Raw genomic sequence first — 25,175 nt, 5'->3', positions numbered from 1 at the left:
ATGAAAACACGCCCTCTCGTCATTTCAAACCTGTATGACTTTCTTCCCTCTGCAGAACACAAGAGAAGATATTTTGAGAAATGTTGGCGACAGAACAGCGCAGCCCCCCGTTCACTTCTATTGCAACCAATGAGTGGGGTGAATGGGGGGCTGTTAACAACGTTCTTCAAACTATCTTCTTTTGTGTTCTGTGGAGGAAAGAGAGTCATGCAGGTTTGAAATGAGAAGATGTAAATGTGTGATGGCTGAGTTTTCATTTTGAACGTAAGTTTGATCAAAATGTATTTAACGGTACATACAAAACCACATACCTTTCTACACGCATCAATATAATTTAGTATTAAATAGCCAGGTTTAACTGTTGCAGTAAACACAAATCTGACTATGTAAACCGTAGCAATTTTTCTTTTTTTTAATGCAGCTCTGCTAAACAGACAAAGGAACTCTAGCGCCCTCTTAAACTTGCACGGCACCGGCCAAGTGTTTGTGTCTGTCTGTGCCAACCTGTTTGTCAAACGTTTCCGTCTGCTAATTGTAAGAAATCCCAGCTTACCTCCTGCATGGAGTCCAAGAGCTTAGTGAGCTGGTAAAACCTCTGCCAGTTCTGGCTGGAGTTCTCCTCTCGTTTCACAATGGCTTTGCCAAGCTCCTTGATGTATGACATGCGGATCTCATCGAACACGGCCTGGCTCTTGAGCCCGTCTTTTGGTACTGTAAACACACCACGGATGAGGTCAGGATGACACGTAATAGAGACATGAACAAATGATGCATCACGCTAATCATAAAACCGCTCTGGTGTCACGTGTGGAATGTGTGTAACTGCCTTTTTCTGACTTGTAAAATCATTAATGTCAAACGAATAATTGCAAGCTGGGCGGCTCGGACTGCTCTTGACCTTGTTGACGTCAGGTTGTGTCAAACTCTATTTGGTCAAAGGACATCAGCGCAGTAATAGTTTTTGCAACCGTTGCGTTTTTCCTCCCTGTCCTAGCGACTGGATAACTGTCTTTGCATTGCATTACAAAATTTTAAGTCAAGTGAGGTGGTGAATGATGCGCATTTCAAAAGCCTCAAAAAGTTTGATTATTATATTATAGTACACAAGAAAAGCTTTCAATAAAAGCGAAACATTTATAATGTGATGAAGTACACCTGTGTTTACTCTGCTAGGACTCCATGCGATGAAATTCGGACATTTTTTATTGTCTCTGAATCGTGTAACGACGCATCACAATTATTTTTCTCATGATCTGGCATCAATACTTGAACTCTGCATCAATTCTAAGCTTGTGGGCGCGGTGCGGTGCTCGAGACAAAAGTGAAATGGATCGCCCGAGACAGATTTAAATCGAGACGTCTGCTAGTGGGCAAAACCCAGCCCTGCCCGCACCACGTCATCCCCTGACCCGGCGTGACCTCAAGTTTGCAGACGCCGTGACTCTCTAAAAGCAAATCGTCGTGTGGCACATCTAAGTACAACGAGGTAACAAACGCCGGTTCAGAGATTTACATACGATGCTGTCTGTGCTGCACGCCCAAGTCGTCGGAAAGTATGCAAAAGCGAAGTGAATGTGTTTTATGTAAATGGCAGTCTTCCCGGCGGCTCTATCAGACTGGGATTTGTGACCCGGGGACGTTGGATCTCAGCCCAGGCCAACGCTTAGACTCAAGTGAACCTGTTTAAAACGCAGCAGTGTCTCAGTGGAATTATATCCTTTCTTGTCAGATGAGAGCAGATTACCGTACCCTCAAGTCATATTATAGTTTTACATTTCAAGCCTTCAGTTCATATTTTTCTAGAAAACATTTCAAATTGTCGGAATGACGCACACGCACCCGCAGGTCGTGTGACAAGAACAAACCGACCAATAGACAAGCTCAGTGACGATGGAGACGGAGGATCACAGCATGAATAAATCTAGGAGCTTGTTATTACAAGGTATTGTCAGTGCATATCATCCATATATCCTTTGTTTACAACTCCTCGTCTCAACGGCTAGCGTGGCACATGGTTGCCTAGCGACGACAGATGCCAGGAGAGCTCCTTGGGAAAAAAAGCAGTGCGGCCAAATGTGACTCGCCCTTAAAGGTGTATAAAGGAGTGATTGAGGTGAGGCTGTACCTGTGCTGAGAAGCAGAAGCACCTTCATGCAGAGATACTCATCGTAGGACACCTGCAGTCTGACCAGCTCATTGGCGATCTTCAGCATCTGGCTACACTGATCATTCATGTAGGGCAGTTTCATCCTCTCTCTGGAAACAAACACAGGCAGCTTTAATACACAACATTTAAGAACCTGCAAAAAACATCATATAGAAAGTCAAGAATGACCCATATCCATGTGCTACTAAATTTCGAATTGAATTGAAATACACTACATAACCGTGGACCCAGACCTGGGATTTGGGGTGGTGAACTTTTGAAATGATTTATAGTTACCTACACAGAATAAAATACAATAACAATGTGCATGTCAAACTGAACTCACTCGTTGATGACGAGATCTGGAGCGAAACACAGCATTCCTCCATTACACTGCTGGTAAGATCTCCAGCCCAGACCGAAGGACATGAGGAAGAGCCACGAGCACTGCAACAGCGTCATCTGGTCATCCAGGTGCAGATTTCTGAAGCCTTAACATACACACACATACACACATGAACACCACAGCACGTGTACAGTACACTTTACTGTAAATGACAAGTCCAATAGACAACCTTCTTCAAAGATCAACGGTAAGGCTTTCATATTATGGAGTGTGGCTAGCTTTCATCAGCTCTGCAGCTGTATGTGTTTCCAACACCTCCAAACAACTCGCGTAACAAGCGACGCTGGAAATGCATTGCAACACTCAAATGTGTTTGTGTTAATGTGTTTAGGGAATATAACATTTGAATGATCATTCTGCTACAGTTACTACATGTATAGTCAATAGCTCTTTGCAACTAAAAGATGGTTAAAATATCCATTTAAATTACATAATAAAACTAGTGTAGGAGGAACTGACACGTGTAAAATTGTATTATTGAGTTTTCATTTTGCACCCAATTGAAAAATGTATTAATTGCATTGCAATTTTCAAAATTTCAAATTGAACATTGCTACCAATATGCTTCCATATTCATTCATTGGTTGAGAATTAATTGTTAAAGTAAGATGAACAAATTATTCATCATCATTTGCTTGTCACGTATCGTCTGGACATAACATAAACTTTGGCCATTTCATCGCACGTAAAGCGTAGCGTCAGTTCTGGCAGGTCACGTGAGTCTAGCTTGCATCAGCTGATCACATCAGGTGCAGCTAATCATTTTTAACCAATAGTCATACAACACGTACTAGACTGTGTCCTATTTAAGTAGCCTTTCATAGTTCCTTAACAGCTGCTTAATCGTGCTGCCCTCAAAACCCACCTCCATCCCCATCTCCACCATATCTGCTTGTATCTGTCGGCTCATTTGAATTGAATCCTGTTATGCATCGTGAATTGTTCTGGTTCCCCAAGTGGAGGGACATGTATTGCTGCACATCCGCTCTGTCCATGCAAGGCTGCATGTGTGAATGCAGAAGGTTTGCCCTTAAATATTGCTATTGTTTAATTATTTGATGACAATGGTCCTGACAGAATGAATTATTAAGGTAATTCTTAATCAAATGCATGCTTGCTTTAACATTAAATAGTATATTGTATATTACAACTATTATTATTATTCCATAAGGTAAATACTAAAATGCAATGAAACAAAAGCGTGTTAATTCCTTATTGAAACTTTAGTCTTTCCTTCTTACATTCATTTGCTTATAAATTCACTGACAATATTCAAATTGGAATGGGAATATGTGACTGGAATTTAAGGATACAATAACTGTAGTTATTAAATAATCTGTAATACTCGTGACAGGCCACATTTTTTATGCTGGTAGCCAGCAAAGGACACAGTGCAGCTAAAACCATACTTGATCAAGAGATACTTTGGTAATCCAAGTTTCATTAAACCAAAGAGAATCATTAAATAACTAGGCCTGTCGCGATTTATTGACTTATCGCGCGATATACATCACGTATAAACTTGACGTCAGTCATTTTTGTTGACGCAATATTTCACTGCAGTGTTTATATATGCGTTTGTTTACATAAAAATGAATGACATTAACAATATATCCAAATGTGCTCTCTCTGTTAGCGCTGCCCTGTGTCTGTGTGTCAAAAGCAGGGCTAGTGCACACTTTCTTTTGTTCCTTTGAAATGCACTTCACGAATGGGACACCACTCAAAAGTCATTCCAGATAAAGAAACATTGTTTTTCGTTGCACCATTGGGCAAGTGTAGCTATTGTAAATGGCCCTGAATTAGAGTCAAGAGCACCTGCCCAAAGATTATGCAATGGGGATTTTGCCATTTTGGTTTTACGGGCAGTGGCGTAGCAGACGGGCAAAAGGGACTTTTTGACTGTTAAAATGGTAACCTGCGTAACTTTGTTTGGTAGTTCATTTGTAATTCCTGTTTGTAAAAAATGATTCATTATTATAGTCGTTTTAAAAATTGTTTCTGGTCTAGTAAGTGGCACAGTCTTGTAACGTGATGTTTAAGGAAATTGTCTTGTTCATTTGACTATTTGTGGCTTGTGTTTTGAAAATGGTGTACCCCGACATTTCAGACATTTTGCCTTATCACATTTATGCTCACAGCCATTACAAAATCATGTGCTCCTTTTCTCACGGCACTGGTCACATCAGGTACCGGTCAGTTATTAGAAATCGACAGTGTTCTACAGACTTTTCACATTGACAATGTTAACAATGAAGATGAAGCTTGCTCACCTGGAAGGGCTTTGGCCCACTTGACCGCAGAGACAACTTGACGTCCGCCCAGACGGTTGAGCGTCGTCATGAGACGAGTAGAGGTGTCCGGGATGGTGCTGTCGTAGCCGGCGTATATGATCTCGGGCTCAATGGCTTTGAGCAGGGACAACATGGTGGGCACCAGCTGGGGCATGGCCTTGGGCACCAGAGAGCACATGCGATCGTCGGGCACAGGTGAAGCCGGCTCGCTCAAGGGCGACTGACCCCTCATCCGCATCAGCTTCTTGTTTTTGCGAGCTTAAATAAACGAGGATATGTGATGATTCATTATTCAGTGATCATTCATTATTTAACAATTATTTAGGACTAAAAAAGGACGTGAAGCTGAATGATAAAAACTGTGTAGGCAGCTTACAGTTAAAGCACTTGATTCTCTTCCAAAGTACTGATGGTATGAAAACAGGCTTTCTTTTAATAGTTCTTCTGCTCTGGGTTTGTAAATCGGTCAATGATGAATACAGATATTTAAGAAATGTTAGAATAGGACTAAAAAGTGTAGATTAAAATGCCTGTGCTAAATTCTTGAGGAGATTGTATTTCAAACGTACATTTTTAAAGGCTTCTTCTAAACAATATATTTTCCCAATGAGACATCCTTAAATAAGAATAATCGAAAAGTTTTATTTATGAGAGATGAACCGATCGCTGATTATTCCGAGCGATAGCGATATAAATATCATATTTATTATCTATCTGAATGTTATTAATTCATATTATGACTTTAGATATTGAACATCAAACTGCTGGACATCAAAAATCGTTTGATTGACAGGATATATCGGCACTGATTTTAGGCTCTTTTTAAACTATGGGCGTTAGTGTAAAAAATAACTTTTATCCACCGAAAACTATGGCTGGGCGGAATGATGGAATATGCCGTTGCCGCGGCGAACTAAATCATTTCGAAGCGAATCACGAAACTACAGACTGAAAGAAGTTCAGGGAGTATTTGATTTGTTACTTTGTTATGGGTGCATTAATGAAAATGTTTTCATCAAAACTCCCAATTTGCAGTGCGCCGAGTTAACCCCGCCTACTTATATTCATTCCGCGGAATTGACATTTTTTTCAGCGCTAACGGCACATTCCGTCATTCCGTCGTGCCATTGCATGGATTATATTGCCATTTGAAGAGCTAGCTTGGTCCGCTAGCTACGCTAAAGTTTGCATCTCGTAATTTAACAAATAAATACAGTAATCTGCTAATCGTAGTTATGTAGTTAATAATGGCGGCCACAGCGTGCTGCTTGTAAATGTCGATTAAGCTATCCGTAAAAAACATGTATAAGCGTTATTGTTGTACTGACACTGGAAGGTAATTATTTATAATGAAGTGTCAGTAAAAATGACCATTTCAATATTAAGCCACGAATAGTCAAATACACATGTAACATAAAATGTATGTACGTAAAGAGGGCATCTTAAGCTTTCTCATCACCATTACATGGGTTTACTTACTAAAATCTAGTATGGTGTAATTAAACACCTGACAAATAATAAATAAGCTGTACTTTCTATTTATTTCTTATTATTGGTTGATATTTATATCATACTAATATGGTTTTAATGTAATGTTTAGTGGTGTAACAGTTAAATGCATCTCAGGTAAAAGTCAAGACCTTTCAATAAGATGGTAACATCACCCTGACATCTCTTAAACCAAAGACTTGTAACTAAACATGTGTTCATCACATTTGTTTTTCCTGACCACATGAATAGGTCCAGCAGACCTAATGGACGCTTTTAAAATGTAAAGAACAACTTCGGTCAAAATGAACAAATACACAGCGTTAATATTCCACATTGAAAACAATGTTCTCACGTAGCATTATGTCCCCGAGATACAAACTAGCACACGCTTTCTGGTTATTTATTGTGAATTCAAGCAATTATTTAGCAAGGCGGCTTTTCCTTCCACATTTTGATAAACAGCCGGCGCTGCTTAAGAGAACTACAAACCAAATATCCGTCAGACAGATTTCCTCTCTCAGTGATTCTTCAAATGAAACAACACATTATCATCTATATGAACAAGGTATATGCAGAGATGTACTCCTGTTTTTTACAAATGCCAAACTGCTCGATGCTTTATCGGATAATTCATCCGTCCGTTTCTCTGATTGAGAGCTGACCATCAAACACGATGTAATTTTGTCCCACTTTCTTAATTTTCAGCCTTAACTGTTTCTATGGCAACTAAAAGCCTCTGTGGTAGAACCCCAGATTTAGTTTGCTGCTAACGCATCAAGGTCTTTTTCTCCTGTTTGGTGCGTCGCACAAATAAATCACCCAGGATTTTACAGCCTCGCGTTTAGATAGATGAATGAGGCCCGCTGGCATGAAGTATATCACAGCCTCTTTCATCTTTTGTGCGTGAAGGAAACGTGCACGGACGGTCCTTGGTCGCACCGTTTGGACCGCTTACGTGAGACGGTGCGCAGGAAAAAATGTATACGGCACTGATGCGTGTAGCTCTTTGAATAGGGTCAAATGATTCACGTTATGTTGCATAAATGGATGCTGAAAGTCTAGATTTATACCCATGGCAATAAACACTGCTGTCGTGCCGTAAAGTCTTCGCTTGCCTCTATTACGTTTTATGTGGCGGGCTTCTAGAAAAATGTAAATATGAACCATTTATAGAATGCACTTAACATAAGGCAGTGGAATCTTGGTCATGTACAGTAAATCATTTGACATGCAGTTTCCTCACCTTCCAGGTTCATGCCAGCCTGCAGACACTTGCGGAAGCGACACGCCGGACAGTTTTTCCTCCTGATCTTGTCGATGATGCAGTCGTTTCTTCCGGCGCACAGATAGTTGTGTTGTCCTGAGAGGAAGAGAGGTCATTATTTGCAGGTCGAGAAAGACTAAGAGGATTGAACTCATGCCCACACTGCAGTTACAATAAAGCCCTTTCAGAGTTTGAGGGGTTAAATGCATAAACACCCCCAAAAAGTTCAATAATTGATGCTTTGCAAAGGAGAATAGTGACAGCTAAACTCACTCTGGACTGTGTTCATGTTGGCGTGAGCGCTGTGTTATGTTGCTCTTAGGCGAGGGTTGAGTTTGGATGTAAATGCAAACATCAGACTGATATAATAGACTGCTTGAAGTTGATTTTACTTAACGTGTCTTTAAAATACAAAGTTAGCAATGACACAAATAAACGGTTTAATGAATGTTTAGCTTTTGTCTTAACAGAAAACACAAACCTGATTATTCATAAAGCTTTTATTTATGTATTAGGCTGAAAAAATCTAAGAAATATTATATTGGTTTATAACAATTGATGAAATCTCGTGGCTATGCTACAAACTTCTAAAACACCAAGTAGACCCTAACATTGACTTTAGAAATGTGTGAGCTACTGTTTTTCATCTTAAAAGAATAGTTCAGCCAAAACCAAATTCTGACACCGTTTACTCGCCCTCGATTTGTTTCCGAATCTGTAAATATTTCCTTATATATAAAATATATTTGGAAGAATGCTTATAATCAAACAGTTCTTGGCCACCATGGTCTACCATGACAATGTTATTAGTCAATGGTGCACCACAACTGTTTGCTTTCCAACATTCTTCAAAATATCTTTTGTGTTTAACAGATCGAATATATAAAGCAATTTTTCCAATTATGGTAGTCAATGGTGGCCAAGAACTGTCTGGTTTACGAGCATTCTTCCACATATCTGTCTCTGCGTTCATCAGAACAAAGACATTCATACAGATTGAGGGTGAGCAACTTAATTCATACAGATTGAGGGTGAGCAACTTAAGACAGAAGTTTCATTTATGGGTGAAAAGTTCCTTTAACACCAGAATTATCACGGATGACACTGACGCCATGTTGTTCCAATTCTGTCAAATTATTTTTATTCTGTGAAACAAGTTCTTCTGTTTGTTAAACATAGAGTTGTTGGTGATATAAAAGACTAAGAAAAGTATCTGAAGTTTTTTAATTTCTTTCTGTAAGCACAAGACTGAAATTTTAGCGATTATTCATTGATAATCTTATCCTCCAATAGAGCTCGCAAATCTCATTTGCACGTGAACTCAACAATGGCAGCCAGTGAATAATGAGTTCAATTAAATCTGCTTCGTATAAGGTGTCTTGCGATGCTCTGTACTTATGTAGGAAAAAATAATTTTATTCTTTGCACATACGTAAATCACACCAACGTTTATTGTACTTAAAGGGATACTTTACTAGCAAGTCAAAATTTCCCCACGTTTTACACACCCTCAAGGCATCCTAACTGAATATGACTTTCTGGAAGAATAATGCAGTGCAGAGTTATAACACCACGTATAATTTTACTTCCAAGCGGTAGAATGGGAAAGAATGGGTGTTGACTTTTTGAAGCTCCAAAATGTGCATCCATCCATCCAAGAACTGCTCGACACAGCTTGGATGCGTTTGTTTAAGAGAAACATCGAGACTGATATTGTATAAACGTTGATGTCTAATTTCCATCATCTCTGGAATGCACGTGAACCTGAGGCTTGTTTTTCCGGCAGATGACACAGGCGTGTCTTAAGTTCCGGTGACGAACGCTGCATTTTTCGTTTTGTTCCAATAGGATAGCATCTCATCTGTGCGGGAGCTTTCGTCACCGCAATTTGCCAGAAAAACAAGCCTCTAGTTCAAGCGCATTGGAGAGAGGACGGAAGCCAGATATTTATGTAAATAGCGTTGTCATTATGGATATTTCTCTTAAGGGAACACATCGATTCACTTCAGAAGACCTTTGTTAAGACCACAGAGCTGCATCGAGCCGTTCTTTGATCGATGGTTTAACTTTTTGGAGATTCAAAAGTCAACATCCATTCACTCCCATTCTACCGCTTCGAAGTACACGTGGTGTTATAACTCCGACTGCATTCATTATTCTTCAAGAAGAAAGTCGTATTCAGTCAGAATGCCTTGAGGGTGAGGAAACATGAAGAAATTCTGATTTGCTAGTTAAGTCTCCCTTTAAAACATCAAGAACATTCTTCCTGACATCAACGTTTCTACTGTTGTGTTTCACGTATGGAATAAATCAAAATAACATCATTAAAACAACACAGTGGGAGAAATCTTAATATTTTGGTGAACTATGGTCTTTGGTCTTTAATAAGAGGTTGTGCTCTACATATTCTCCTAGAAGGGCCGTCACATTAACCTTCACTTCCCGAGAGAATTCTAACCCTTCGGAAGCTTTGAGAAAACCTCTTTCAAGTCAAAAATGCTTGGAATTCAGAAGATTCATCCAAACGGAGAAAGCAGATGAATAATCACACAGCCCCGATCACTCTACTGCCAAGCGGTCGGCACGAGACCTTGAAGGCTTCCTCCGTTTGGCGTTCCGAACATGCCATCCAACCGTCTGTGCTGACCAACTTGCATAATTGTTCATTTTGCATATCAAAGCATTCGATGGCCACCTACACACTCAGATTCTGTCTGTCTGTGATCTGAAGGCAACCCATACTCTATGTTACATACGGCCATGAGAACACTGTTTAACAGCAGTCACTTAAAGCTAGGGCAATGTTTAATATCAAAAAAATGTATTTGACGATTAACAGTCTAAATAATAAAATGTGCATTTCTTCTGTGAAAGTCCAAGATCCCAGATAGCACAGGTACGTCTGCTAAAGATCTGGAACAGATCTGGTTTATAAAACATCTCCTAAGCATCTTAGGAAATGATGTTTCACACAGTCTAAATGATAAACATCTTACAGATATCATCTAGACATCGAAATGAAATGAACCAATCCCAAAAATATGTCTCCAAGATGTATCTGTGCTATCAGGGATCGATGCAATTATTTTTTATGTTAACTTGTTTACATTTATTATATTTTACGTGCTTACAACAATAATACAATCACCGGTATGTGAGACATGAGGTCATTGAGGTGGCGTGGCTTTGGAGAGAGCTCTGAACAGAAGGCGGGACTTCTCAACTGTTGTGCTTTTAAAGCTAGCATGCGATTGCTATCCGCTACAAAACTGACTAGTTTTAATATGCGATAACAAAACACGGCTCCACTTACGATGCTTTACTAAATATTACTGGACGATCAAATGAAACGAATAGTCGTCGCATTAGTAATAAAAAACGTGTTATTGTTGTGAGAACTATTAGTGAAGTCATATAGTGAGTTAGCACACATAAAATAAATAACCTAGCTAGTTGTATAACACATTTTCTTTTAAAAAAATAGAAGAAGTCTTCAGAAGTACATTTTTAATCTTTTACTAAACTATTAATGCCACTTTGACAGTGGCCAATAAGCCTTAACTTTAACGTATTTGGCTATTATTGCAGTTCTTATTTGATGGAGCTTTGAAAACCATTTGTCAATGTCTTTAAACAAATGATTCTAGGCTTGAGTGAAGCTAAGCAAGTAAACCACCAAATAAAAAGCACAAATGAGAATGTATCTCTGCTCCCCAGACCACCGCTAAGCATCCCAATTGTTTAGCTCAAACACTTGAAGCGCACCGACTACAAAGCGTCTTTCTGTAATACACATCAATGCAAAGCAGTCATACAGCAGTTTAGAGGAACTAATGGTGGTGCAAGCGAAAACAAGTGTGATGGCAGTCAGAATGCAGACTGGTGACTAACAACTAGTGCAGTTAACATGCGTGAGGGAAGGGTCAGAAACTAACCTGGGCTCGGGGCAAACGTGCCACGCATGGTGACAAATCTTTCTGTATTTTTCAGTAATATTTCATACTACTCTGTAGTTCACTCACTCTTTATAGTTTCACTGCAGATCATTATGTCATTTCTAAGTGTTACAAAAGTAACCTTTATAAACACCCCTAGAAATCTGAAAACCTGTAAATGATGTGAACCTGCTGTGAGAAAAGACAGTACAATTAAACTAATAGGATAAATCATGAAGTCTTTCGTTCATGTTGCTGGAATAAAAACAGTCCCTTAAAAGTCAAAATACCCTTTTAAAAATTAAAATGGGGACAAACGTTGCCCTTTAAAATAAAGTTAATTTCTGACACCAGGGTGGGAGGGACTGGGGGGTGTGAGGGGAGTTATTGACTTTAAGCAAAAGCATTATTGAAGGTACATTTATTTACCATCTGTGTTTTGTCGCGCTCTCCAGCCTTCACGATTCCAACCGCAGAAATGAGGAGAAGGAAAAAAAATAACAGATAGAAATGTTGAAGCTTTAATGCTGAAAAAACACATCAGTTCATGTTCGTAGCATTGTTCACAAAATGAGAAGTCCAATCCAATCGAAATCAAATGTTCTATGTGAAAGATCCTTTGTAGGACGCATTCATATCTGTTTTTTGTGGTGAAGGATCATTTTTTTTCTCTTCAGTTTAGATTATTCATTAATATTAGTTCTCGCAGTTAAGCTAAGGCCGCTATTACTTTTTGCTACTGTTCCTTTAAGATGTCAACATGACACGTCAAAGTCAAGATGAATATATGTTTATATACAGATGGTCGTATGTATGGTCATAGTGGTTGTGATCATGCAGGTTTCTCAATGAGGCATTTTTACAGCTCAGATTCAATAATATATACTGTATGTCTAATGGGAGCAGATATAGTTTGCTTTCATGACCAAAACATAAAATCTATCACACATGCACATTTTAACTATTAAACCATGATAAATCTGGTCATTTGCACAGCTCAAAATTCACCCAACTAATGGATTTCAATTCAAATGCTCATCTAGTACACGAGACCAAACGGAGTTCTGGTTTTGAAGATGTGATTCTCAAAAAGATCTATTGGCGGTTTGGGTCTCGGAAAAGGAAAGGAGCGACACTAAATGCGACTAATACAGTCATGCATAGTTAAGATACTAAATACGATTTTCGACTTTGCGGGAGGGGAAAGCACATCTCAAATCTTCTGCTATTTAGGTCACTTGGAAAAGGGATACAAATGATAAATATGAGGCAGATGCAAATACGGACAGGTTGCATGAGATGAAATTCTCAAAGAAAAAAAAGACGGAGAGAAGAAAAGAAAATCTGACCCAGACTACATTAAATATGAAAGTATAAACAGGGTTTGTGCAGACCACAATGTGTTTTGTGTGGTGAATACTGGGCTTTAAACTCAAAGAGATGTTGAAAATCCCAAAACGTATATTTTCTATTTATCCCATCATGTGAAAACTGTCTGGCTCTGCACGTCATGGCAATATGACATTTAATGTTTGATTTTAAGGACGTTTTTGTTTACTTCTGTATGATAAACAGTTATTGCAGCGTGTGGACAGCACTTGATGTAAAATTTGTATTCTTGAAGCAAAACAGAGAAGCGATTGTTTGACGTTTCTAAGGCACTTGTGTGCCGGCTCAGACTTTATGAAGAGTTTATTTCCAAGATTCTTTTCAAAAATCATGTTTTTGTATTGTGCGTTCCAATTAATATCAATCAAACTGCAGCTGGTTTGTTTTGATTCAAGCCATATTAACTCAAATAAATACAGCTAACTAACACAACAAAACAGAAGAAATGCATGATAACATATCAAAAAAACATGATTTTTGTTTCTTTTCGGAAATAAACGCTTCGTATATACAGCTGCACAAACATTTAAGAGGTCAAATCAGTTTTTCTGATTGTAAATGTACTTATTACGGCACGTGATTAAGTAAATATGTAAATGTGTGAACTATTAACAATATTTCTCAATAAAAACATCGTCTATTTGCATTTATTCGCAGAAAATGAAAACCGGAGAAACAGGTGAAAATAACAGAAAGGAAGCTGCAGACCTCAAATACTGCAAAGAAAACAAGTTCATAATCACTTTTAAGCAATACAACAGTAATATTTCTACATGTATTTAGGAAAAGTAAAAAAAACATATTTTATTTATGTGAAAATCTTGATTTTGTGAATCTCGTCATGCTGTCAGTCTTTCACTTTGCTGTTGGATGAGTTAGTGTCCTGATGTTTGGCTTTGTTGAAATTGAACAGATGCTGGACTGGAATGACCACAATACATCTAGAAATGCCGAATAAATGAAAATTTGGAGTGGTCTTTTAATTTTTTCCGCGCCTGTATATTGGGACACGTCAGAGGGCATCTTTGTTATTTTTCTAGTCACACTCCAGCTGGGAAGAAAACTTTCATTTCACACCTTCGCAGAAAACCGCACACTCTGATTCGCGTATTGATTTTTTTTCAGACCTGATGGTCTGTCTGCAAAACTCTGTGACGGATGGAGCCGATCATACAGCAATGACTCAAAGGATATAGATTAGTCTCGCTCTGAAGGAGAGTGAATGTGGGCGATGTTATTAAAACATAAATTAGCAACTTCATCTTATAAAGCCAAGCTAGAAACGACTACAATTGAGCATAAGTTAATAAGTACATTTCAAGGGGAAATGAAAATTCTGTCATCATATATTCACCCAGCACCACACCAAATCCATACGATGCTATGTTTTCCATGGAATACAAATGTATGAATTTTTATTAAATGTTTATGCCGCTCAGACCAGGTGCTGCCAAAGAAACAACAAGAATCTCAATAGCTCTGTGTGAGGAACAGACCTTCTAACCTGTCTTTACACACAGAATTTGTATAAAATATGGTCTTTCCTTTTTTTTAACTAAATTATGAATATATATTTACATGTATCCTTTTTGGGAAACTTGGGTACGTCATGTATGTAGACTGTATGATGATGATGATGATGATCGCAGGCTATAGCGCAAGACCAGCTTTGATAACAAGACTGTGACAATTTCTCTCATAGGACGAGTGTTTAGGAGCCACAACCATAGAAATTGCAACGATGGGATCTATGCATGCGTGACTTCCGCGTTTCACGGTCAGTTTCCGGTAGGGGACACACGGAGTGCTTTTCCACCATCGCGCCGAATCGTTCAAGTTGCATAATCCTTCAACTCGGTACATAAACGGTTTCATTCTCCACCGCAGGGCTGATAACGAAAAAGTTTAGAATGTAAACACAAGAGACTTAGCTACAACGCCGCTGCGCGCATTCATTAGCACGATTCAGGACGGTTAGACAAGCGTTCAGATTCAGAGCCGAGAACCGTTTGTTATCGTGCCGTGTCAAACCAGGCTCACGTGAAAACATAACTGTAACAGTTTTAAGCTGTGGTTAGAACGGTTCGGCGTGATGTTGAAAAAGCGCTCTTAAAGAAATGGAAAAAGGAGAAAATAGTGACATTTAGCAGATACTGTTCATTGCTACTTTCATAAGTTAACATCTCGTCATAACATTCAAATACGGTAGAACGTCACTTCTATATAACGCTGCTGTGTGCCGCCATTATAGCATCTACTAAATTGAACTTTTTCTATTTCTCTCTTTAAGTCTCCACAACTGGAAACTGGCTAGGGATCTTACTGTGAAACGCGGAAGTCACACATGCATGGAGCCCATTGTTTCACGATAGTCATCTTTCGTCTGGGACAGCCCTTGTTTTACAAGTACGTGATTTACATAATGAACAATAGATTTTTGGGAACTTTGTAAGTCAGACCACGAGATGATCAACATCTGACTGAACTTGGCCACTTTGTTGCTTTAGTTTGGCTTTAGTAGCCAATGCAATACAAAATGTGAATGGAAATGACTCAATATTTCTGAGCAATCTTCCCAGATTTTTAAGCTACTATCTGTAACTTTTCTGGTATAATTATTCAATGCATAAAATACAAATCTGTTATTCAAGAAGTACATAAAGATCGTGTCCTTACCTTAGCCCGATTCAATACGTTTATAAAATTGATTTAAAAGTTTGGTTTTCACAGACGATATTATATGTTAAAATCTTTTTCTAGTGCTGTCAAATCAATTCATCGGTTACAAAATAGTTTTTTTCTGTTTACAAATATGTCTCTGTGACATAAAATGTAATAATTTGTTATATATAAATATGTATGTGTGTGTGCATTTATATATGCACACATATAAACACAAACATTGTTTTGGAATCGCTTAATCGTTTTCACACAAATCGTTTTCATAATATTTTTCCACAAAATAAGTGTTATTAACAGGTTTTTAAACAACACGAAGGTGAATAAATGATGACACGTGTATTTTGGGGTAAACTATCCCTTACAAACAGAGATGGCGACAGAGTGGCAAAAGTTACAATTTGCAGCTTTAAAACCACACATTTGCTTACAGAGAGTTTTGTCAATATTTAACTCTACACTAGCCTGCAGATGACCTTCAAGATAACAGACATAAACTAAAACTCCCATTTCCATGGTCTCCTGAAGTCGTACATCAGCATTATATCAGCTGTCCTGCAAAAAAACCCTACCGGTTTCCCACTTATCAAAATATTATATCGAAAAGGCAAGAGAACAGGAGAACAGTGACATCATATGCAGTTTGGACGTTATTCACTGCGTGATAAAATGAGATATGAAGCATTATCTGTCCAATGCTGTCTACTGAGTCATCCCGCTGTGGAAGGAAAATGAAAGTGTGTGTGCGTTTGTGAGATATGAACTCACCCTCCACAGCTCTTTTGAAGAAAACCTTGCAGCTGCCACAGGTGAGCACCCCGTAATGGCACCCTGAGGCTTCGTCCGAGCAAACCAGGCAGATCTTATGGCTTGAGGTGGGCTTGACTGATCCGGACGTACTGGAGCTGCTGACCTCAGTCCTTCCCAAAGAACTACATTAAAGAAACAAACAAAGTGGCACGATTACATTTTTGATCATGTTTATCAAATCAATTGCACATATGGCACAGTGTTTTTGCATTCGCAATGCAAAGGTCACGGGTTCAATTGGGAACGCAAGTACTGATATGCAATTTTCAGTTACTCGGTTCATAGTTTTCAAGCACAAGGCATGTCAGTACAGTACCTACAGTACCTATTTTTAAATTGATATGAATTTGCTTCTACAATGCTGAGGTGTGGAGACACGTTGACAAGACCCTCCTACTTTGCGCGATTTTAAGAAAGCAACCGCATCGTAAAGGGCTCCACCCATCTCACGCCTCCCACTATCATCTGATAAAAGATTCAGAAGCTTGTGAGCCATGAGTTTCTCCCCCGGGCGATCAGCAATGCCAAACACAAGCCATTCCAAACCTGTTCACCCATTCAACTACATGCTTCACATGCTAGTCACCCTTGAGGGGAATAACGGCATTATAAACAAACGGCGTTCGTTTTTCCAGTACGAGGAATCAAACGAATGACTGTTTGCCCGGTTACAACGCCGTTACGACAATAAAATGTAGCGTTGCTATAACTGAGCTCACTGACGCCGCAGTTTTCATCCGAGTAGCTCTAGTAACTATAACTAAAGACTTTTTGAAAGTTTCTTGCCCAACACTGCTAGTCACTTTATATTCCTATTCCTCCATACACTCTTATACACGGCAACTTCTAAACCCGACCTCCAGAGCAGTATGTTTATTTAGACAAACTTTGTGATTGAAATGAGAAGTGGCCAAGAGCGATGTCTGTGGGAAGCATATTTGTACAATATTTGCTTGAAATGACCCTTTCGGTTCAGTTAATACATCAAAATATGAGGTGTACGGTAGAACACCGACAAATCATATAGCAAAGGAAAGAAAAAAGGAAAACGGATATGATCACTACTTTGTTAATCCTCTACATTTTAACAGTTGTGGTGCTATTTTCTAGCGATTCTCCAGTGCCGTGACTTTTTTGTGTTGCAAATGAAAAGCCTATTTCAAAATGATTTACAGTTTTTCTAAAGTTACTATGTTTAGGTATGTGTTTACGTTAAACGATATATTTTTTTCATTCTTTCATTCACATTTCTAATAAAATCTTGTTTCTATTTGCATTTACTTGCGGGAAATGAAAACTGGGGAAACAAGTTCATATTTACTTTTAAGCAACATAACAGTAATAAGTGTACAGGTATTTAGGGAAAGTTAAAATCATAATTTTGATAACGGTTTTCATGCGTGTTGTCGTCCTGTCATTGCTGTTGGATGACTTTGTGTCACTCCTGAGGTTTGATTTTGTAGGAATTCAACAAACACTGGACTGAATGACCACAATACATCCAGAAATGCTGAATAAAAAGAATTTGTAACGCTCTCATCATTTTTCCTGCGGATGGCAGGCGTTGTGTCATAAATGTGTTACAGTAGGGGTCGGATGTGCTTACATCTTAACCGTTTCTGTACTGTGGTTTAGGAGACGCTGTGTTCGGTTGCTTTATCCTGCGTACATTTCATCGTTTGTTTTTTAGCATCATTTGGACCCTGTTGTTCGCAATAATTCTAGGTCATGACTCACCCGTTGATTTTTGCGATACAGCATTCAGAAGTCTTTAACAACATGATGTGGAAGCCAACTATAGTACAATTGTACACTGTACTGAAAAGATAAAGCACCATTACAGCAGGTTGTTTGGGCCGATATAGAGGATCTACAAAAACAGGCAAATATCCATTATAAATGTGTTTGAAGATGTGACAGAAAAGTCGGTGTCATTGAAAATGACACGATGATTTGGCAATAAGGTTTTGGTGTCATTTGGATGAGTGAAATGGTTTCCACTACATCACGTTTGACTTCTGACAGCATGCAAATCTGGTGCAGAGTGTTTCTGAATCATGTTCTTGATCAAACCTGTGCTGCGTGATCACCAGTGTTGGGTAAGTTACTAGTTACATATTCAATCGTTTATTTAGATTGCTGTACAAATGAGCCTCTTCAAAACATACTTTCTAAATCCTACATCAACCTTGATAGTTAAGTGATTCAAGGATAGACATGAAACGCCTCTGAATTCATTCAAACAACAATATAAAACTAACTTAACTAGTATTACTTACTGACCTAAGTATGTGAGAATTAAACATTAAAACACAGATTTTAAAGTTAGACTTTGAATTTTCGTGTCAGTTCCACTATTGCAAACACATAAATTACACAAAGAATTTAGTTAAATTACATCAGAAGTAACTGTAAACATTTGCTTTACTTTTCGTAACTAGTTACACCAAAACACTGGTTATAACAATATATGCATCTCACATTCCTTCATTGTGTACATGCTTTCTATGCCTCTTAAAGTCAAACATTGAATGTAACCAAAATCCGTAAATAAGTTAAAACAACATAATGAACAGTATGTTGTTGCAATCGTGCGCAAAGGTCTCTAAATCAATACATCTCTAAATGCCCAGCTTTAAAAAAAGTGTTAGGCCTTCCTACAAAAAATGAGTTTGATTTCGGTGTGGGGCGAGGGCGAATTTTGGCAGGTAAAACAAACCTGAACTATTTGCCTGACCGTTACATCAGAAAACCATGATAGATCGCTCACGACAACAACAGCTAATGGTGCGGCATTCTGAATGAAATGTCGCATGCAGTAACAAAACTGACCTGACTCTATGTCAAGGATTTGATTTGATTGCTAGTACCTGATGCAAAACAATCTTTCAAAACCCAACACCTGACAAACAAATCCAGCTGCACCTTTCATGGTTCAAAAATATAAAAAGTAAAATTGTCTCCAATTCACAGACAGTAATCTTACAATAAAAACGTATTATTTCAGCTGTGGAATAGGGGCTTGTGGGGAATGTCAGTTTGACCTCATTGAAATTCATTCTATGTACAGATAAGTACATGAATAATCTGCAATTTAAGGTTTCAAAAAGAAAACGTGATATAGATGAACCACGTTATAACTTGTGGCTTTTAAAACCCATGATCAATGGAAAAAACAGAATAGAGGAAGGCCGGAGATTTAAACGGTGGATTTCAAAAGCTCAATGACATCTTAACATACCACATGTGTTGCCCATCTGTGTCGGCTACAAATACTTATGACGGCTAATAATCATTATCAGCATAGTGCCGCTATGTTGACAATGTTAACCAGCTACCGTTATGCAGTCCCCACCCAGCTTCATTTATTCTGGTTTACCGCTCTGATGATGGGATTTTGGTATTGCGTGATTGCTAACACCTTCTCATGTAACCAGAACCTTCATACGGGTTAGGCTGTCTTACACGCTGCCCTATTTAGCTCCCATCTGCCAGCCGATCGACTCACCGTTCAAAGCAAACAGATTTGTAATTGCGTGCGAGTAATACCTTCACGGCCATTTAAAGAACTACAATAATTGGGATAGTGGTTCGGGTTGCAGAATAATGTAATACCAAGCGCTCTCCAGAATGTATGCAGATATTTGTATTCAGATACGAGGCACACGGCCAACATGTCTGACCTAAAGTTAGGTTGAAAAGAGGGGTCACTGGAAAAATCACACTGGTAATAAACCAGTGCGCCAGTCTGGACATTAGATGTCAGCCAAAATCCTTCACGAGTTGACCGTGACGAATCGTGTCTTTGAATTGTTTTCTCCCTCTGATCAAATGACAAATTTGTATTCTGCTGTGAGTCAAATTATTACCAACCAAGTTGAAACTATTTACCTCAAGTTTAAATAGCAATAGAATATATTTACACCCAGTGAAAATATGCTGCTATAGGCTACTGTCAGTATTTACTAAAGACACGCAGTAAAAACTAGCGCTGGAAAGGCATGGACGTGGACCTAACTGCATTTGCATTTGTAGGAGTTTCCTCATCAGACGCATACACAGAGGAGAGTATTACGCAGCCTAAATTACGCAGCCTAAATTAAATCCCCAGAAGTAAAAAGCTAACATCAGGCTATAAACAAACTTCACCAGGGTTGCTCAATATCAACATCATCACCACCAAGCCTCCGAACTTTATTAAAAACGTGTTCCCTGGTAACTAAATACTCTTATATTCTGAATGATTCCAACACGTTTAGGGAGTTTGTTTGTTAACCACACTCTTAATTTACCAAAACTCACCCGGATGTGCCAAAATGCCAACTCGTTTCCAGGGTTTGCATACAACAACAAGTCATCTCTGCGGTACTCTATTGGCACTGCTTTTGCTAGATTGCATTGGTCTTTATGGGAATGAGATATTATGCCTTGTTAGTAAATCGCCCAGGGATATTTCCATATCTTCATTCACTTAGTTGACTCTTATTCGAAGCGATTTGTACGCTCCAAACATTACACAGTGTTGTCACAATGGCAGATGTGATCGTTACTTTGTTTTCGTTTCGAATGAACCGTGCAGCACTAGCTACAGTGTAAAGCTCGGACGCTGAAAGACATAGAGGTTCTGCTCACGGGGTTTATATTTCCCTGAAGGATTTGGGGATTTAAGCTCAGTCCAGCAGGTGGTGTGTGACGGTCTCTTGTGTCTCTTGACAATCTCGGATCTCCTCTGCACAAACACACGGCTGCTCCACATCATGACAACTCAGTTCGGTGACCTCAGCAATGCTTTGCCTCCTACGATCTTGAAGGATGATATGAAGCTAACCTACAACTGAAAGTGCCTAATCTTTAAATACGCACTATTGATGGGTAGTTTACCACTGTGGCTTTTGTCTGGTGGAAAAAAATGGCAAATGTATTGGTCCAAAACCGTGAACCGCTACAAGATTGAATTGCACTGTAATAATGTTTGCACGGCATGGACTTCTGTTGGGTTTTGCGGTATGACAGTGTAAATGTGAGGCTATATATCTGTCAGCAGGAAGAGGTTTCGCTATACAGTAGAACAACAGGAAACAACACTGGACAACATGTCGTGACAAACATCTGTTGACACACTTTGACTATGTCACAATGTAACGCAAAGGTGCGACATTAATATAGCACATTACTATATAATTCACTGATGTGCGGTTATTATATTTTGTAATGTATTTATTATATAGTGTGAGTTAGCCATTTCTGCACTGATGCCAGACATTTCTATTCATATAACCAGTTAAGATCAATGAAATTCGTCACATACCTCTGGGATGGCAGAAATATAGACTTTAAGGATAAGATGAGCTGATCCTTACAGGAAGATTGGACGATTTTGTATCATGATTGCTTTTGTAGAGGCCCACGACTACTACATCGTCAAAAGGTACAGATTATGATCTATCCTAAAGTACATCATATATCAAGTCTAGTAGCGGTTTCAGTTTCTTTCTATCTTCCCACCATTTTAATAAGGCTGATGTTTTGCGAATAAGTGCATAGGTATGTTCCCGATCTCAATGTGAGAAAGATCGTGAAAAATCCCCCACCTCCATGGTAATGGCACTCCTCTCAAGCACATTTCTCTCAAGTATTAGATACCAGTAAGAGCCATGTGTTTAATAAATCATAATCACATTAGCCTTTTGCCGGAAGCAAAATGTCTGACCTGAACAGTCCCGTAAACAACCTGCTTATGTGCAAAAACAAATTGAGATCCCATTTCATTTAGGCGAGCAACGGTCCAAAATCGGTCTCATTTTACAGTAAAAACATCTAACCATCTTCTTAACAAGATCATTTTACTTGGGAAGAAAAACTAAGTAAATAAGACCTAGAGAACCACTTTCCTACATGAACCTAATGCAACTTTGCTTTAAGTGAGTTAAAAAGATAACTTCACTGAAAAACAACATAAAAACACTTATGAAGGAAATTATATTTTTCCAAAGCATCCTATGACTATCATAATAAGTAGTAGTTCTCAAACAGAAAGTCTGCTAGGACAGAGTTCACGCCCAACAGGAAAGACTAGTTTCATAACCACAAAGTTGCTACAGATAATTCCCGAAATGTCTCATTCAATGCCGATGACCGTAAATGCAGATATCCAGTGTCATACCGTCTGTCACTATCATCTTCAAGACTGACCGACTGATATAACCAAATCTGCATTGGTCACTGAAGGCCGGTCGAAGTCACACAGATGTCACATGTGTACTGATGCAGAAACAGTCATTTGACTTTCCCCTCAGGAGAATTCATGACTTTCTCACGGGCTGAAGTGCTGGGGTTTGCTCCAGCTGTAAACTCCGGCTTCTTCTCTTCCGCCTCTGCACGCTCACTCCCGCACGGAGGTGCATATAATATCTCGAATGCCGCTTGCGGACCTTCAGCCGCCCAACTGCGTCCCGCTCCACACACGAAGAGTAAAGGAGGTCATGAGGATCATCCGTTTATTTTTCTGTTGGCGGAGAACCATTAGCTCTACAAAAGAACACGTTGTAAATCTTCACAGCGTTTGTTTTCCAGAATTCAACTTTTGCAAAATGAGTTCTGTCAGCTGAACAATGCATAACAAACTCCATCACGGTACAGGTCATTAAACAGACCGCCCCTTTATCTCTCACAGCCCGTTTAATCACCTCGTCCGCTCAGACTGGGGCCGACAGCTAGCCAAACGAATTCACATTCGCAAAGCAGCTCATACGGCCTCAAGAGACTGTGAAGAGAAAGGAACTTCGGCTTCCTCTCGTGTTCACGGCTTGTGTTCATTCTCATTGGCCAAAAAGGGTGATTAGCTTAACTTGCCACGTTGTCTCATTACCACCAATTTCCACTGAGGCTGCCAGCAGAACACCGAGCTTTCATGCCGGAGAAAGAATGGCCGTTCTCGCGGCTTTATATGACATTAGGTACACACGGCTACCTAAAAACCATGGCGCGTTACGTCACCCAATCCACAGTTTATTCGATCATTTCATAAATATGCGCCTCTTAAATCTCTATGACTAAAAGTTTTAAGGCTGGGAGATCACCCTTGGCAGGCTCGGGGTTTAAGGAAATGCGCAGCAACAGTTGTTCACAGTGTCTCTTCTGTGTGGCCGATTAGTTTTTTGGTACGCTGATGAATGAGCTCTCTGTTTCCTTCACAGACTTTATGTTCAAGAATATCATTTGGACTCGTCGCCGACAAGCATCTGATCCTGCACTCACTCATCTATTTTGGGACCAAACTCGCCGGATGCTTAAATCGCCCACTGGCTTGTGCGGTGTCCTTCGATCTGTGGATATCAATCAGTCTCTCACTCATCCAAGTGTCCCGTACATGTACTTTACACCCCCTGTGTTGACCACCCATAAAATGAAGCGCAAAGTAGAAAAAATGGAAAAGACGCCTGTGTTGTGCTGACACTTTGTTGATAACCTATTTAAAACCTTTGACAACAGTAAAGGTCCATTGTAGAAAATTTCGAGACATATAGCGGTGAGGTTGCGAATTGCACCCAAAAGCTCACTTTTAAAGCACTACGGTGGCCGACACAGGACAAAGATATAATAATAATAATAATTTGCTTCTTAGCCGAATGAGATAATGTATTTACGAAAGCGCAGTTTGTCCGTTTAGGCTACAAGGTGAATTCCATGTTAGGGGACCTGGGCTGTGTGTAGATAGAAATAGTTCATTCTAAGGTAACAAGATCATAACGTTTCATTATGTAAGGTATGAACACACGTCTGAACACATTATTATGTACTATTATTTTGCATTTCTGTCAATAGATAAGAAATGTTTTGGATATTATAAAAAAATCACGCATTGGACCTTTAAAGTTGTTCAAGATTTACTTTAATAACTTTCCTTTTCTATCTTCAAATATTTGTTTAAAAAACGTCGGGCATACAGGACAAGAAAGAGCTCATGGGATTTTGTCAGATATTGTGTTCAATAATTTGGATGTTAACTCAGAAATGCAAATGGTAAGATTAGTAATCGAAGAAAAAGACCCTGCGCATGTTCTACAGATGTTTCTATATGTACCCGCTTAGTGTGTTTGTCATGTAAAACAAATAGGGTCCTATGAAATGTTAGATTTATTCTAAAGAAAATAGGTTTTCCCGTTTAAATTTTTCTGGATTCTGTGTTCCCTGTTTTACTATAAAATAGTAATATATCTGCACACATATTCCTTTATAATCTGCATTTAAAAACCTACAGAAGATGCACCACACAGGGAAAAATATGTCAAACCAGTCTATCATTTACAATTATGTCAATAACCAGCATCTAACCAGTACATTTTCTTTTTTTCTTTTTCTCTACCTGAATTTAAGTACTGTTTTAATGTGCTATTTTGGTATATTTTTCTTTAATAATTTTACTAGCACATTAACTTCCATTTACTAAAGTTAATAATATACTAATTGGTTGAATAAAAAAAATCAACGGGGTGGTGTCGTACAACGTGTGTGTTATTACTTGTTTAAGTTAACCAGACTTTTATTTTGACGGGTCGCCGCAAAGGGTGTTTGACCGTAGCTTCGATGCGGTCGCTTCCTCGTTTTGAGACATTGATGTGAAAGCTCCACAAGCATCCCACGTGCAGTTCACGTAACCGCGTCACTCTTTCCGCATCTGAATAACATTATTCATAGAACAATCTGACTTTTTTTAGCCGTTCAACACTACTTTCTGGTTAAGAAAAAATGCATTCGACCG

At 38.9% G+C, this 25,175-nt stretch overlaps 1 protein-coding gene across 2 annotated transcripts in view; it reads right to left on the bottom strand.

Moving 5' to 3' along the window:
• The window catches only part of LOC306911762 (glucocorticoid receptor-like), a 56,110-nt gene that overhangs the window by 3,336 nt on the left and 27,599 nt on the right, over positions 1-25,175 (bottom strand). The window contains exons 3-9 of one of the 2 annotated variants that reach the window (XM_079487390.1): positions 16,373-16,536; positions 11,966-11,992; positions 7,581-7,697; positions 4,826-5,104; positions 2,493-2,637; positions 2,126-2,256; positions 554-711 (exon numbers count right to left, since the gene is read on the bottom strand). In XM_079487390.1, the coding sequence (XP_079343516.1) occupies positions 554-711; positions 2,126-2,256; positions 2,493-2,637; positions 4,826-5,104; positions 7,581-7,697; positions 11,966-11,992; positions 16,373-16,536 (1,021 nt within the window). The remainder of the gene's footprint in view (positions 1-553; positions 712-2,125; positions 2,257-2,492; positions 2,638-4,825; positions 5,105-7,580; positions 7,698-11,965; positions 11,993-16,372; positions 16,537-25,175) is intronic. The other variant, XM_079487391.1, reaches the window with a different exon arrangement.

This window comes from Barbatula barbatula (genome assembly GCF_947034865.1).
Source record: "Barbatula barbatula genome assembly, chromosome: 22".
Taxonomy (NCBI): domain Eukaryota; kingdom Metazoa; phylum Chordata; class Actinopteri; order Cypriniformes; family Nemacheilidae; genus Barbatula; species Barbatula barbatula.
The sequence above is the reverse complement of the archived record's forward strand: the minus strand, read 5'-3'. Positions and strand labels throughout refer to the sequence as shown.